This window comes from Cibotium barometz, chromosome 24, assembly GCF_041138505.1.
Source record: "Cibotium barometz isolate CiBa-2024 chromosome 24, ASM4113850v1, whole genome shotgun sequence".
Taxonomy (NCBI): domain Eukaryota; kingdom Viridiplantae; phylum Streptophyta; class Polypodiopsida; order Cyatheales; family Cibotiaceae; genus Cibotium; species Cibotium barometz.
In genome coordinates, this window is record NC_141069.1 from 36,015,727 (window position 1) to 36,033,246 (window position 17,520).

At 42.9% G+C, this 17,520-nt stretch overlaps 1 protein-coding gene across 2 annotated transcripts in view; it reads left to right on the top strand.

Moving 5' to 3' along the window:
• LOC147625236 (U-box domain-containing protein 44-like) overlaps positions 1-10,491 on the top strand; it is a 47,564-nt gene extending 37,073 nt beyond the window's left edge. For both annotated transcript variants that reach the window (XM_086818508.1, XM_086818509.1), the window contains exons 3-4: positions 2,837-3,146; positions 8,636-10,491. In XM_086818508.1, coding sequence (XP_086674634.1) covers positions 2,837-3,146; positions 8,636-10,206 — 1,881 coding nt within the window. In that variant the 3' untranslated portion in view covers positions 10,207-10,491. The remainder of the gene's footprint in view (positions 1-2,836; positions 3,147-8,635) is intronic.
• Positions 10,492-17,520: the final 7,029 nt, after the last annotated feature.

A 17,520-nucleotide genomic window follows, 5' to 3' on the forward strand; every position in this document is an offset into this window, starting at 1 on the left:
ATGACACATGGCCACCTATCCACCCCCCCTTGGGAACGTTGGAACTGGCCGCCTCCATGCAAATAAGGTGGGCCGGCCAGCTGTTCGACGTATGCCCCTTCCATCGTTCAGGTGTGATCCTTCTCTTGCATATAGGCGGCTGTGCATGGCCACCTTCTCTTATCTGGCCGGCAGGCGACCTCTCCATTGTTTACCCACAGACGGCTGCGCGCAGGTGACTCCTTCGTTTACCCACAAACGGCTGCGCGCAGGTGACTCCTTCGTTTACCCCAGGCGGCTGCGCGCAGGTGACTCCTTCGTTTGCCCAAAATCTGTAATGGCTGCCAGGACTGTTCCTACACTGGTTGGCCTCGCGAGCTGGTATATATATGGGTATTTTGGATTCACAATATGTGTGGAAGCATTCAATGTTCCAGCTGAGTTTATTTATTATATATCTTTTATGAAGACCCGTGAATTTGGGGAAGAACCACTACTCTTCACAGGAAGCCAATAATGGGCAAGTATATTCACGAGTTTGTCATGGGATTTTTCATATGTTTGTATGGATTGCACCTGCAAAAGTATTTGGGAAGCTGCTGTCGTATATATGCTGATTTGAAGGCCTGTATGGTGGGGAAGATCAGTACCCAATGCCCACTGAAACCGATCCCGTCAAGTGGGAATAGACTCCGTTGGACACCCACACGCGTAAATAGCACAACTTAAATATCACAATATGAATGGACAACTCAATAACAACTGAAAACTGAAATGAAATGAAATGATGATCAATGGACACCAGCACTGGGGCCGGAACAGGCCGACCCCCCCCCCCCCCCCCCCCCCCCCCCCTCAATATATGATATATTATTGGGAGTATTTAAGTGATACAATGCTCCATGGGTTCAATGAACCAGATGATGTCCATGTACAACTGAGATGAATACAGTTACCAAACAAGAGACTTGAAGTAGACGTTCGAAGGAGAGCGATCCACTTGAAGAAGTCTAATCTCTACGGTCCTGTGCCTTCACTGGAATCCGCAGAGCGCCCCACTGGTGTTCCAGGACCACGCACAAACACCGAACGGGTGTTAGCAGAGCAGAGAGTATCCCTTGTAAGATTTACACCAAAGACCTTTGCTTGAATCTCAATCCACTTACCTTGTAAAATAACGAATATGGCCTTCAGTAGTACTAGGCACCAACATATGAAAGGAGAAGTCTTTATTACTGCTGTTGCTATCAGCTTGAGAGATAGGGGATGGAGAGCCAGCAGCTGCCCAATAGTATGGGAAGTAATATTCACCTGTTGTGAAGCCTCTATGCAGCCGCCTACAAGGCAAGGGAGTGAAGTCCTGTGTGCAGCCACCTGCAAGGCAAGAGAGAAAGAAGCCTTGCGCAGCCCCCTCTGTGCAGCCGCCTAGGCCTTTGGGTAGCCACAGCAGGTCCTGGACAGCTTCAAACTGTTCGGGCAGCTCCACGGGCAGTATGAACAGGTCAGGCAGCATTATGGGCAACCAAAACAGGGGCAGACAGCATGTGCAGGGCCTGGTGAGGAGGTGCACACTTTGTGAAGAGGTTATCTTGCATACATAGTTGCGAGGCGTTTCATGAAACGCGTTTCATAAACGTTTCAAAAACGTTTCTTTCAAATCCCAGAAGTTTCAAAAACGTTTCATACAAAACGGGGGGGTTACAGGCCCCAAAATTTATATATAAGTTTATAACATGTAAAAAATATGTTGCCTTCCCTCCAAAACAATATTAAACATGCATCATTTACACATTAAAACATGTTTTCAAGTAAAAACTAAAGAATCTGGGTAAAAAACGCTTAAATCGTACAGTTCCGAGGTGGACATGAATGAAACGCGTTTCATTCGTATGAAACGTTTACGAAACGTTTCGTTTCATTCAAACTGAATGAAACGCGTTTCATTGCAACTATGCTTGCATAACAGGCTGTTGCCATGGCCCATGCTTCCCCTCTTTGAATATGAATTCACTGGGAAATGTCCAGGCTGGTGACTAAGTGTGCTGTCCCAAACTCCACCAAGACAATCTTATGTGGCACTAAAGGCTTACTCTTTAGCATCATGACCTGTAGTCTCTCAATCCTTGTGGAGTGTGTTGATTTCAAATCTGGCCTTCAAAAAGAAGAACCGTACATCACAGCAGGTCGTACCAAAGCATCGAAGAGCCAACACGGTACTGGGCTCCTGAAAGTGAGTTTTGACGCACTCTCTCTCCAGCTGGGCCAGGGCAGCATATCTTGGACCACAGCAGCTGGACACAAAAAATCGGTGAGTGAAAGTAACCATGAGGTATATATATGATCTGCCTAGCTCAACTTCATCCCCTCTGAATGTGAAGGACTGTCTGTCTTCAACCTGATAAGAGGTATTAAAGAACATGACCTTGGTTTTACCAAGATTCATTGTGAGGTTTTTCACAAAAGGCAATCCAAATGTCTCCATTATTTTGTGACTGAATCTGAGACAAGGACTATGTCGTCTCCATTATTTTGTGACGTCTCCATTATTTTGTGACTGAATCTGAGACAAGGACTATGTTGTCAGCATGTAAGAGTGTAGGTATTAATTTATCAATGAAATCTGAGATCTCATCAATGTACCTCATCAATGTACAATGCAAATTGTGTAAGAAAGATTGGGCACCGCTATTTGACTCCGATAATGCTACTGACCTCACCTGGAAGGCCTCCAAGTTCTGGGGCCTCACTCATCACTGACTCATACAATGCCGTCACACCCCACATCATCTCTGAGAGAGAGAGAGAGAGAGAGAGAGAGAGAGAGAGAGAGAGAGATCTTATATTATGTACTTTCCAGGAAGCTATTGGGGAGACACATGCCATTCGCAACTGTGTCAAATGTTTATCTCGAGATGTTTCAAAAGAGAGAGAGGAAGCAGCCTCTCTTCTTTATGAGCTCTCTAAGTTACAACCCTTATGTGAGAAGATTGGTTCTGAAAGTGGAGCAATATTAGTTCTTGTTGGAGTTGTTAGTAGCAACTCCAACAATGTCATCACTATCCAAAAAGCAGAGCAAACTCTTGAGAATTTGGAAAGCTGTGATCAAAATGTGCGACAGATGGCAGTGAACGGGAGGCTGCAGCCACTTTTGCAACGCTTAGTGGAAGGTATTGCAGTCAAATTTACATAGGACAGGCCCATATAGTTTTGAAGTTTGCTATAGAGTATAAAAGTTAAGAAGGTTTTTATTTAGTATATGGAAATTATAAATTATTTATACTTTTTGTTTTATCATGCCAGTGTCAATAAATCATTGCAGCTTTGTCTTTTTGAAGTGTTGTTAACTATTCAGATTTAGGTTTTGGGTTTGATACATCAAGAGGTCAATGACAACTTCAACCCCCATAACGTTTTGAAAAGGTAAACAAAAGTGGATCCCGACATCTCACCATCATGCAAGGTTGTATGGCTAACTAGTCATATTCCATAGGCAAGGGCATAGGCATGAGCAAGATCAAGTTGATCAATGGATAAGGTTGCGGCACAAAAAAGAGTTTGTGGAACACACTCCACAAAAATGGCAATGGCATGATTATGTTAAGCCGCCGCTCATGAGCTTCTCATGGACAACTAGATAGGATATTACTTTCCTAAGGCCAAGCTTAATGTAAGTTGGCCTTCTCACCAATGTGGCCTTTTCCAACGTGCCAACCAACGGTTGACAATAAGCTGGAAAGTATTTGGTTGGCAAATTGGGATCCAAATGCCTCAATAAGGTTGGCAATGGATTCCTTTTTTTTTTTCTTTCTTTCTTTGGGGAGTAGATATATATTTATATCAGTTAAAATTACTGGATAAAACCTTGCACAAGAAACAAATATACAATCGATCACTTCTTCTTCCTACGATCATACAATAACTGAGATCTCTTCACTTTATTCGTGTAGCATGTGGAAGAGTTGGAGATGAATCGTAAACTTGATTAGAGTACAAATTCAGCACATGCAATGCACAAATGAAAGAGAGAGAAGCGGAAGAGAGTACACTGTATTGGGTCCCAAATAACCCTCTAAAGGTCCCCGATTGTGAAGGTGTATTTTCTTGTATTGCTGAATGAATAATGGTGTAAGTAATCTGGGGGTTCCAACACAACTATTAATGGGATGAAACACTTAAAATAAAGGCACATAGTTTATCTACGTAAACATTAGGCACACAAAAGTACTGGACGCCACACTAGGAGCGGAATGGGTTGGCCCTCCCCTTGAAAGTTGTCATATTACCAAGGAGTAGTTTTCTGTTACAAGCTTTGGGGGCGCTTCAAATATCTAGCACTGGGCTATCCAGAATACCCAATACAATGTCCCAAAATCTATCCACAAATTCATAGATTCTTTTGAATCAAAGAAAATCCATAAAGCATAGGATCTTGTCTTCAATATCAACCTCCACCATGAGCGCATGCCATTGTCGAGGTACGGGTGGTGGCCACGTGATAGACAGCCAAGAGAATCTCCAAAATCTCTCACAAAGATTTGTCGGGGTTCAGGTGCCGGCAGTCAGCATGAAGAACATCTCCAAAACTCCATTGAAAAATTAGGGAAGAGAGAGAAAGAGAAAGAGAAAGCGAGATGTGACAAAGCTCAAGAGACAGAGTATTGCACACCTCAATGATGATTAGATTGATTGAAGTGCACTTGTGTAAACCCTAACCCTTATATCAACAATTGGTATCAGAGCACTTTAGATTTTTTTAAAAAGAAATATTTTAGGGTTTCCACCTGTTTCAGTCCACTGTCACAGTTGCCCCTGTTGCTGGCCACAGAGCCGCCGTCTCCATCACCATCACCATCAGCCGTCATTGCCGGCGCTTGCACTGCCAGGCGAACTACCTCCAGCCTGTGTGCTGCCCCTAGCCCTGCCGCCGCCTGCACATCTCCGCCCGCTTGGTGCTGGCTGCGAGGTACGTCATGGCCGCCCTTTGCTGCCTTATCCGGCTTCTCTCGTTGCCTCCAGCACTCTTGCAGGGGCGGAATTTCCGACGGTTTCTGCACTTGCAAAATGCCATGTCATCAGTATATTTGGGCATTTTCAGAAATTAGGTGAAAATCATCACATTAAAGCTCCTGCAATCTCAAAAGATTGGGGGTTTTTAGAAACCGGGGCAATATTGGCCAATTTGAAGCTTTTGCACTCACATAATTTCGGGCTTTTTGCAAAATACGCCTCTTGCATGTATCTCAACAGAAGTACTATTGCCTTTGAGAAATTCTCCGAGGCATTCCTACATGGCAATTCTTCTCATGTGAGGTGGAGACTGGAATGTGGTCAAGGGCATTGAAGAAAAGCCGAAAGGAGAAGAGGGTTCCTGGGCCGTGCGAGCTTGGCAGAGCAAGAACGACAAAGCACTCGTGCACATCAGCTTAAACTAGCTGACAACCTCATACATCATCTTGAACTTGAGAATCTGTTCGGAAACAAGATCAATTATTCCAAAGTTTTTCTCAAGAAAAAAATTATTTTATGAGAACGAAAGAAGCTCAAACACAGTTCTTTAGCAACTCCCTCCCCTTAAGACACAAGTTGATGAGGTCGTCCTGAAAGCAATACTTCTATCCAGTATAGAAGAGATTCTTAAGTGTGCAGAACGTATTCTTTTGTATCACGTGTTGTAAATTAGAGCCCAAATCACCATGGCTATTTAAGGTCTTCTCAAGCATCTCCACCTTCACCTCGAAGGGGGGTTGGATGGTGTCACCATTTGGTCACCCAACAAGTCCAGTTGTGCTTTCTCATTATGGACTGGCATCCATGGCAGCTGCATATGCCGGGGATTGATGCCACTCACTTGATATTGTGGACTTGGCTTTCCGTTGGGACTTGTGCCTGTGAATACATGCCCGGAAATGCCTGGAGGATTGGTGTTCCATTGGGTCTGGTACCTCGTGTACTTGCCTGGAACATGTCTATTTTGGTATAGTCTCTGTTAATATATGTTCAATGCCCGCCTCTCAGTATGTATCTCATATTGATGTGTAGTTCAGGATAAGGGGACACCCGTCCTTGAACTGTGTGTGTGAAATTGTTTGCTGACATGGTTATGTGGCATGTGACAGGTGGTAAGTGTTGATCAAAACCCAGCCTTACGAACAAGCATTAATTTAGAAGTGAGTGTGTACACGTCATTAAGTTTTGGGCGACCAAAACTTACTTATAAATTATGACTAGCCCTATGTTCGCACACACTGATGCCCTGAGGCGGACAGGGCTCAATGCCCACCGGCCAGACCTTATCCCCTTTGTTCAAAGAGAGCAACCAGCCATGAGTTCATCGCAACTTGCACCACAAGTCACTTGTACTCTCTGCTTGACACCCAGGGTGGAGATCTCATCATCTCTTTCTTCCCTCTTTTCTGTACTTTCTCCTTCTCAACACCATATCCAAGAAGATGACCCAAATGTATTGAAAGCAGAGATTGAGCGTGTCAAAAGGTAGTCGTATGCCAGGGAAGAAGAGCTCAATATGCTATATGATAACCTGCAGGTTCCCAAACTTATGGAGACAACAAAGGCCGAGTCTATGGTGGCACACGCTATGGATTCCATGGCTAAGGAATTGGGTATGAATCTTTGATGTCACCAGCCTGAAATTTCCTAGTATGAAAGGGGTCTCGTGGACTCTAGGATGTCTAAAATTAGGAAAGTACATGCTTTGGGAATGGGGGATTGTCCTGGAATACAAAGGATCAAACTCCTAAAATCTGGGAGGGTTACTATTTTTGGCCCGACTTGAATTGAGCAAATACCAAGAGTTGCCAAAGTACCTATGACAAATGGTCTACTAGTTGGGATATTTTTAGAGATAGTTTATGGGGGAACTCATCTCTTAGATTGGGACATATGGCAAGAAAGTGGATCAAAGTAAGACAAGTGGCCTCACAATCGATCATGACAACTCTGTCGATATAATAAAATTAGATAAGTGCATAATATACATAGCACTATCAAAGTCATGCTGTCGATCCTTCACATCCTCTGCTGGTTCACACCAGGTAGCTTGCAATCAGTAGGATCCCCACAAACGACGCGGGTTCCCACTGTGGCAACACATGGGTCATAGAATAAACACCAAAGTACATCCATATCCAAGAGTCCATCTAAACAAATGAAGGTTACCTTGTTAAGACTAGGCAAAGAAGGCTCTCTAGTCTCCCAAGTCAATGGTCTCTACGACAAATTCTTCTCTACAGGTTAGGGTTGTTTAGCAGATGGTAATCACCCTTCTACAATTGGACCCACTCAAATATCCAAAACAATAATCTGTCAGATATCGCGTGCCGGATGTGACATCAAGGGATATGTCTCCAAGGTGTGTACCTCCATCTGAACCTCCCAAGAGATCAACTACCCCTACATGGTCCGGATCTAGTCCTTCAACTCTATCTACCAGATGTAGTTCTTCAGATCGGTCTACCATGAATTTGAGTAATTAAGGAGGATCCTGGTCCATGTTGCTCAGCTAAGTACAACTCAAGAAGCTATAAAAAATTTGCTTCTCAGTACCTAAGCAAACTAAAATCCCTCCACCGATGTCTACTCCTCGTGGGTGTGAAACACACGGAACCCTCTAATACAGGGGAAAGAGCCAGCAGGTCTTTGGAAGGAACCATCAAAAGCAATTAGGAAAAGCTTACCGAGACGTTCACCCGTGCATTGTGTGATCTTTTGCGTTTAGGTTGCACTGATCCTATGGTTGGGTAGATGAGAACTCAACTAGGGAGATAGTTACTAGTATAGAGCATAGGTTTCCTGGATTTCTTTTTTAGACGGATTTTGTTTCCAAGAGTGGAAATATCCGAGGAAGGGAAGTATGTTATGTACCTAGAGCTAATCCTTGGATTAACAGGCCTAATCCAGTAGGGTTAGGGGACCTTGGATTAGATACATTGGGCTAAGGTTTAGAATTAGTAAACTAGGCTACTAGCTATCTATAGCAGGCTAGCTATTTATAGCAGTAGTTATCACTATATAAGTGATGCCTTGGGGTTATTATTTGCGTGTCAGTTGTGTGCTGCACTTTTGATGGGTTGGTGAGCTTGCTTGCTTGCAACCCTTCTATTTGGTTTTCTCTAATCTTGTGTTGGACTGTGTTTAGGAGATCTTTGTTGGACAGGCCTAGGAGGCCCCTTACATTGGTAACGCCTCAAATCTCAATTCTATGTAGAAGACAAGAAAAACTTTTTGTGCCGGACTTCAGCCTTGTTTTAGAACCGTTCAAAGACTGTGCAAGATATGTACCATCTTCTCTCCATGCTTTGCAGTTTATGCAGAGTTCCTAATCAGGAGATTTTGGGTTCAAGTCCCATTCCTTGCACTTTGGTGCAATCATGTGGATCATATGTGATTGGCTGGCTTGGCTCTGACATTTAAAGGCGTGGCTCATCCTCATCCTTAACAATGCTTTCTCTTACTCCCACTGTTTAGATGCAATGAGCAAAGTTGGTTATACTAGTTGACAAATGTTCATTCTGTTTTTGTGAGTGGAGTGGTTTTCTTGTTTGCTTCATTCTATACATGCTGTAGTATTCTGTTGACTGTACCAGATTTACTAGAAGGGTAATTGAGTTTCTGATGTCCGCTTGCTGGCTTGATGTAGGTGGTGAAGAGATTCGGTTGGAGATGGCCGCCTTCCTTTCTGAATTGGTACTCAGCAAAGAAGGTAAAGTCAAAGCTGCAGAAATGGGAGGGAAGACGTTGGTGGATATGCTTGAAAGTGGCTATTTGGCAGGCCGAGAGGCTGCATTGAAGTGCCTATGCCAACTTTCAATCCTTGAAAGCAATGGGAAAGTTCTAGCTGAAGCCGGCATTCTTCGCCCTCTAATCCGGGACCTGTTTGTGGTGGGTGTGAATCAACTGCCCATGAAACTGAAAGAAGTTTCTGCTACAACCCTTGCTAACGTGGTGAACTCAGGTGTGGACTTGGAAAAAATCCCTATAGATGCTGATGGGAATACACTTATTTCGGAACCTATTATGCATAATCTGCTACATTTGGTGAGCAACACTGGCCCTGCCATTGAGGCTAAGCTTCTTCAAGTATTGGTGGGGTTGGCCTCTTCATCTCGAGCTGCTGGTAGGGTGGTCATGGCCATCAAGAGTGCAGGTGCAGCTGTGAGTCTGATACAGTTTCTGGAGGCACCACAGAAAGAGCTGCGGGCAAATTCAGTTAAACTACTCTATTATCTCTGTGCTCATATGGGTCAGGAGCTTGCGGATGGCCTTCGCATTACGACTGGTCAGCTGGGCACTTTGGTGAGGCTTCTTGGGATGAGTGGAATAACAGAAGAACAGGCCGCTGCAGCAAGGCTGCTAGCCAACCTTCCCATTGAAGACACACAACTAACACGGGCTCTTCTAGATGAGGATGCACTGCAAATTGTAGTAAGGCAACTGGATGAGTTGCGTCATGGGGTTGTCCGGATAGGTGCCGGCCGATTTGTCGGTGATTACAAGGAAGGCTTGGTGGGAATCCTGTCAAGGTTTACCTATGTGTTGGGTGATACTGAGATCATGAACCTTGCTCAAGAGTACAACCTGACATCTGTGTTTACAAATTTGCTGAACACAGGTGGTCTTGATGAGGTCCAGCGCCTGAGTGCCTCAGCACTGTCCAATCTATCTGTTTATTCCAAGGAGTTATCTATGTTGCCGGATGTAAAGCCAAAAAGGGGTTGCTGTCCATGGTTCCGTCATCCACCTCCAAAGCCAGTGGGGTTGTGCATAGTGCATGCAGGTCTATGCTCTGCAAAGAAAACGTTTTGCCTTCTTGAGGCTCGGGCAGTGCCCCCCTTGGTGGCATGTCTTGACCATGGAAATCTAGGGGTGGTGGAAGCAGCTTTGAAGGCGCTTTCAACCTTATTTGTGAATTCTGAAAATTTGGAGGGGGCCATCGAGATTTTGAGTAGTGCAGATGCTATCCAGCCCATCCTGGACATCATGCGGGAGCACAAGACAGAACGACTACGACAGCAGGCGGTGACAGTGGTGGAGTGCATTCTACGCAATAATGACATTGCGCGAGCCATCGCAACTGATGCAAATGTGCATACCGCATTGGTGGAAGCCTTCAAGTACGGTAATAATAGCACTAGGCAGACAGCTGAGAAGGCATTGAAGCATCTGAACAAGATACCCAATTTTTCTGGTGTGTTTCACAAGCCCAGGTAGGTTTGGAAGCCAACACTTGGAAATATGTATCCAAACCAGGGAGTGATGAGCAGCAGGTATCTGGTAACCTGTTTCTTGCTTGCCGAGGTAATGATCACAATATTTTGCTTATTCTTTCGTGAGGTGCATCATGTGTATCAATGGTATTGCAAGACCAATGATACTCGTTTTAAGTGCATTGGTAGCAATATTCATATATTGTATTAATAGTAGTCCCATCAAATGTGGCCTGGAAGCATGTATACAAGACTTGCAATGTTTTTCCTCTAAACAAAGTATTTGCCATATTCTCTGTTGTATTATAAGTAAGTTGGTTCAAACTCTACCCCCTTTTGGGCAGCACGGTAGGATAGCCACTTGGTCTTTTTTGTTAAGCAATTTGCAGCATCAATTTGTGTTGGGTACAATTTGTAGCATCAACTTGTGTTGGGTCCATGTAAATCACATCAATGGTGGTAACCAAAGCCCTTGTGTTTTTTATAAGGATGATTTGAAATGGTAAATGAACAAGATTCATAGGATAAACAAGGCTCCATGATTCCTCTTTTTTTAGAGTTCACACACCATGAGAGAACATGCAAATAATTTCTTTGCAAAAGAGTACTTCTCGGGTATAAAATGGGGCTCTCCTCCTTAATCATGATCAATGCTTTATGATTTCGAGCTATTGTACCCGCATGTCCTCTCTCTCTCTCTCTCTCTCTCTCGTGGACTTGCTTGAGTTTGAAATTGTTATTGTGCCTGCCTGCCCTCTCTCTTTGGTTGCGGGCATGCTATAGGGCAAGATCGTTGATAGTTTGATTCCCTTAATAGCGGGTGGGGTTATTCTTCAGAAGTTAAAAGAATTTTCTTTTTTTCTTTCCCTCTCTCTCTCTCTCTCTCTCTCTCTCTCTCTCTCTCTCTCTCAAAGTTGATGCAAAAGTCAGTGTGCAACTTTCAGAGTAGATTGGCAAGGAAGCATTGGTTGCAAATAAAGATATTTACCATGGAAGGGTCAAGACATGAATCATGGCTTAAAGGTTGAAAATGAAATCCTAGTTTGATGTTTGAAGAAAGTGAAGCCATGGTAGTTAGAGGATTTCACATGTGCATGAGTGAAATAGGTGAGCAAAGATCAAAGCGATAAGAATTGGTCGTAATAAAGGTTGTTGGAATATGTGAGCCACGGTCAATGCGCGGCAATATAAGATTAACGGTGGAAGTTTACGCTAGCATTTGGAAAAAGTCTTGTCATATTAGTTGAGAATCTCAATCATAAGATTAATCATAATATTCGGAGGAAATCTTGCCACAATGGTTGAAACCATTGGTTTCACTTGCCTCATCTTTCATTGTACATGTAGGGCTCTTGTGCACTTTTTTCCCATGCTTATGGTTGCCAATTTACACACGAGAATACCAGCCCACTTTGGTCTCAAAGACTTGGTGGCCTCTCTGTGTCTCTCTCTCACAAAGGCATTCCTTGCTCTCTCTCTCTCTCTCTCTCTCTCTAACAAAGGTAGTCCTTATAGAGAAATTCATCTCTTGGTTCTTCAAAAACTCTTTTCTTTAGTCACCCACTTCTTTTCTACTTGAATTTTTACACGTGAAATCATGTCACTCGCCTCTTAATAGTGTGTACATGGAGTCAATTGTCCACCACTAGGAGTGGTGTTGCTCTATGCCGCTAGAGTATATCCCGGATATGGAGTTGGCAGGCAGACATAAGCTGGATCTCAGAGGGTGAGGGCGCTTGGCTCTCAGAAGGATTGTGCTCGAATCTTGATGACTCTAGGCGTGCAAGGTGCTAGCAGATCTCGAGTCCAACAAGCCCCATCCAGGAAAGCCCCATCCATGATCTCTCTGCCTGGGTTGGGTGTCTGTCATAACAACCTCTAATGGCACCCAAAGAAATCTGTAATGGATGACCGAGTAAGGCGATAGAGCTTGTAATCAAGGTAGCGGAACCAGCAAGAGATTAGGAGATTAAATAATTATATAAGACAATAGTGGCTTGGCTTGGCTTGGCTTGAGGAGAGGCCACCATCCCCATCACAGATCCGTCCACTTAGCATACCTATGCCAAAAAGCTCTACCACATTCCTAACCTCACCCCCCTTGACATCACCCCAAAGATCTATCACACCTCTCCTGACCCACTTCCTCCCCCCTCTTTACCATACATAATGTTACTAAAGCCATACATAAACTATAACATGGGAAGGTCAAGGACCATAAGCACTTACTAGTTGAAGATACTGTTCATGCCTATGACACTCCAGCCCCCTTCCTAGCTGATATTTTTAACATAGCCCTTTGCTAGGGTTTTATACCCTCATGGTCTAATAAAACCATTGTGTCGACCTATAAGGCTGATGCCAGGGACCCATTAGATCCAAATAACTATTGCACCATCATGGTTGGCTACATGTTGGCCAAACTTTATGGGTCACTATTGGAGTCCAAGGTCAGCACCTTTGTAGAGAGACGTGGGCATAGAGCTAGGGGATAGGCAGGTTTCGGGAGGACCTTTTTCACCTTGGATTATATTTTTACATTGAGAGCCATTATTGAGGAGGCCCAATCGAAGGGGTGGAAGCTATTTTGTTGCTTTGTGGACTCTCACAAGATTGTACCTCAAGTTTTTCTTAGACACCTTGAGGAGTTGGCCCTTCAAGTGGAGATGATATGGGGAGTCATGGCATTGTATGAGTTGTTGCGGGAGAGTCCGAGCACTAGGAGCCATGTCTCATTGGCACACTTGGTGGCCCGAGATCTACACTCTGTGTGTACGTTGGCATGCTTGAGTATATGAACATTTGTAAGAGCATGAGTCATGCTTAAAATCAGTTTGTAAAGTGATCTGATCATCTATTTGAGATTATTTGATTTCAATGACAGACTTGGTGACATGGGCTCCACACTTTGTGTATGTTGGTACCAATTTCCTTTAGGAAGACGACATAGTATTGATCTTAGATTTAGGAGAGGGGCTACAAAGACACTTGATGGCATTGTAGGCCTTTAGTGAGTAGCAGGACCTCACAGTTAACCTTGGCAAGACCAAGGTTATGATCTTCACAACACCTCACTCCTTGTGGCTAGTGCAAGTTCCTAAGAAGATGTAGTTTTACCACATTGAGTCACCCCCTACTCCCTCCTTTGCATATATTGAGTCAAGCATGCATTTTCATGGTGTGAAAATGTAGTATGTGTTCCCACACGTGAAAATGTAGGTTTTCTATAATGATTTGAGAGCTTGATTCTCTATGGGCTCACCCTCTAATGCTTGGTGTGCAGAGAAGATCTAAGATAGGTGTAATTGATCGTGATGTTCATTATGAGAAAGGATTTTGGACTTACATGCATGCATGGATTGAGATTGCAAAGAGAAATTCATTGAGCATGCATAGGTCAGAGATGTGCATATCAAGTAGAGATTAATGAGCATGAAAAAATTAACCTAAGGTCCCATCTCCTACACCAATTCACGAGAGAGGCCACACAAGGAAATGTGCACAAGGAAATGACGGTAGTAAGCATGAGAGAGAGAGAGAGAGAGAGAGAGAGAGAGAGAGAGAGAGGGGCAAAAATAAGGCTCTTATAGTGGCATGAAAACCCTAGCCATGTGGCAACATGCTGGTGGTCAGGGCATAATAAGGGATCATTCTCATGGTGTGAGAATACCACTGACATAGAGATTTTCATGACATGAGAATGTTGAGAGCGCGTGAAAATGGTTGAGGACTTCAAATGGCGGTGTGGACAATCTATATCAACACTAATGGAGGTGATGTAATGTGAATATTACATATATATGTTCTCCAGATGCTCAAAGAACCAAATTGGATGCCAAAAGATAGAAATGCGTATTCTCGGGTTACGTCATCATCATGGCATTAAAGGGATTTTCTATGATCCTCAGGCAAAGAAGATCATCGTGAGCTATGTGATGGGGTATTCCAAGAATAATCACATTTGATGAAGGAGGAACTTCTTTCTTCTTCATCATACAACAAGGAAATCATCAAAGTAACACAGAATCCAGAGGCATCACATGTTTGCTGGATTTCGAAGATGAAGAACAAGAGCATGATGTGCTACAAAAGGGTGCCATCCCCTAAAAGTGGTATACACACCTTTTGGATGGACCAGAATCTCCAGTCATTGAAGATGTACCTCAAGATGTTTGTAGATCCAGAAGGTTAGAGGAGAAAAATATGGTTGTAGAAGAGTTAGAGCAGTAAAATACGGCATGCATGAGCTCCTTGCCACCTCCACATGGTCAACCTTGTTGGCTTGGTAGCTTATCACCGTAGTTACACACCTTTTTTGCCACCTTGCATGCTACTCTCATATGCTTACATGGCAAGCCACCTTGCATGCTACTCTCATATGCTTACATGATGGCAAGCCACTTCATATGCTTACATGGACTCATAAAATGAGTGACATGCATACATGCACATGTGGAAGTGCCACATCATTACTCACCTCCCACATGGCAGCAAATGCCACATCATCACCTCTATTTAAATATTTGTTAAAAATATATTTTAAATTTTACTACTTTTAATAAATATAGTTTTTCATTATTTTTTGAAGCATTTTTATATAAATAAATTAAGGAAAAATGTAAATTTTAATTTGTTCATAAATAGATAATAATATAATATATTTTAATAATTTTAAAATATGTGCAATTATATAAAATTTATTAATTTACTATAAATTATTTTTAAATATTTTTAAAAAATAAAACTACTCCTGCCCTTTTTCATCCACCCCTTTCACATGCTTCATTTCCGATGGTCATTGCTCCATCTTCATCTCCTCCCATCCCCTTGGTTCTCAATATCCCACATGAGCCCTCCCTAGCCTCTCCATGAGAGCCCCTTGATATCCCACATGAGCCCTCCCTAGCCTCTCCATGAGAGCCCCTCACACACCCACAAGAACCCTCCCCAGTCCTTCCACATCCTTGTTCCACGGGCAGGGTTAGGAAAAGCCTAACCAAATCCGGGGCACATTGACGTGCCCTAAGTCACTTTGAGGACCTTGATCTCCCATCTCAGTCCCTCTTGCTTGATGCTTTGCTTCATCATCCATTTATGAGACAGTATTTTGTGGCCTACACAATATTGGTATAGCTAGAGAGAGAGAGGAGGGCCCATGTAGACATGCTTAGGAGTGTGCACAGTTCATATGGAATGTGCAGCTTTACACATGTGTTGGCAGCTCGATAAGCTATTATGGTGTGGCCATCTCCAATAGTGACATGAGAGGTACAGTCTGTGCCACATCTCGCATTCTTTCCATTTGACATTGCGTACTTTCGATGGGATCTAGTAGGAGGCAAAGTTTGGATGCACATGATGTTGGATCACTATGGTCTTAATAGTGGGTGTGCATTGTCTAAGAGACTAGAGCCCTCATATAGAGATTTTGGGAGGACCCCTATATGAGAAGTAGTGGGTGACGGGTGTGTTAAGGCCCCTTATATAAGAAGAAGTAGTTGACGGATGTGCTTTATTCTGTAGGGCCCCTATATGAGGTGAGCACCTGAGCACCCACAGATAGTTTCGGATTTTGGCATTAGATGGTGGCCAAATGTGGCCAGATGGCTTATGTAAACTTGGTACTCTACCAAGTCTACATAGCATACATCCTACTTGGCACTCTACCAAGTAGGCCACATCCTACTTGTACTTGGCACTTTGCCAAGTACAAGTATAGGATGCATGCTTGAACAGGGTATCTGACCACATTAGTAAGTGTTGGACATGACACACTATTCTCGGGTTGTGGGTCCCATTTGATGGTTAGATGATGGTCTTAGATGGCCACGGGAGTTGCGCTAAGTCCTCGCAGGAACTTTTTGTAGTCTAATATGGTCTTAATCGAATGATATGATTAGTTAGTCATTTTGAGACAAGTCATGTGGGTTGGCCCTAACATGGTTGACCTACATCCATGCCGACCTAGGTACTATATATAGACTAGTTTGGCAACCTTTGTTCATCATCCATATCGACCTTGGGTGTACGAGTGTTTGTTCATCATCGAGCTTATTGTGTTCAAGAACTCTAGTAAGCAAGACATCCTTTGTTTAAGTCTATCTAGGTCACCATCAAATCTCCTTGCTCGATGCACACAAGTGGTCGGAGAGCTTATTTTAGACAACCATTAGTTTGTAATCAAAGTTTGCAAGCAATAATATTGTTTACTCTCCACTTCTTTTTATAATTCAATGGTTTGTATTGTGAAGATCTTGCTTCCCCTATTTGTTTTCTTACATGGTATTAAAGCTTAGACTCTAGGACAAGCTTTTGTTTTGACAGTTTGCTATTTGAATGAAGATTTGGAGAGATGTCCCAACCTATTTGTCCCACCTATCCTCTACCATTTGTCAATGTTGGGTGGGACAAATAACACTCTTTGAAAGTTCAAGGTTAGGTCTATTTTTGATTCATATGAGTTGTGGGAAATCATAACATGGGTTGATGTAAAGCTAGGTCCTATTCCGGATCCAGCAAATCCATTACTAGCCATACCACTAGATCTTGCTCTCGCTTTTGTGTGGAGGCAAAGGAATGTAAATAAGTAATGTGTCATCATTAGTAACATTATTGATTTGCTGATTACGCATCATACTAGCAATAACCTTTGACGTATGGTAAGTTCTTAAGAACCAGTATTAGATGAGAAATCAAATAGTGGTTCTTAAGAACTAGTATTAGACGAGGAATCAAATAAGGATTCTAAACTTGAGAATGAGCTTGCACCAGAAAAGAATTCCAAGGAGAAGTAGGAGAGCAACAATTCACATCCTAGGATAAAGAATTTGCAAGATTAGATCCCCACCCCACTGCCAGCTAATCACCAAGTCTAATGAGGAACTTGCATGTGTAAGATCCCTCCTTACTATTCCCAATATGTAAATATAAATTAGTAAAAGGGCTAATTTTTGAGAATGTGTGTGTGTAGAGGGAGAATTTGTGTTAAGATGTGTACTCTAGAGAGAGAGTGTGTTTCTAAGGCTAAAAATATTAGGAAAAGCGAAGAAAATAGTATGTAACCAAATTGCAAACAGAGTTTACAATTGAAACCTTGGAAAAAAATATTTGGGAACCCAAGGTGTGCACAAGTACACTTACACAGCTTGCACATCCTTAATTTATAAAAATAGGATTAGTGAGAGAAAGCTAAACTTGTGACCTTAGAAAAAAAGGAAAACACACTTATGGAGACTGCACAAGTACACTTATGTAGCATGCACATCCTTAATTTATAAAAATATGATTAGTGAGAGAAAGTTAAACATGTGATCTTAGA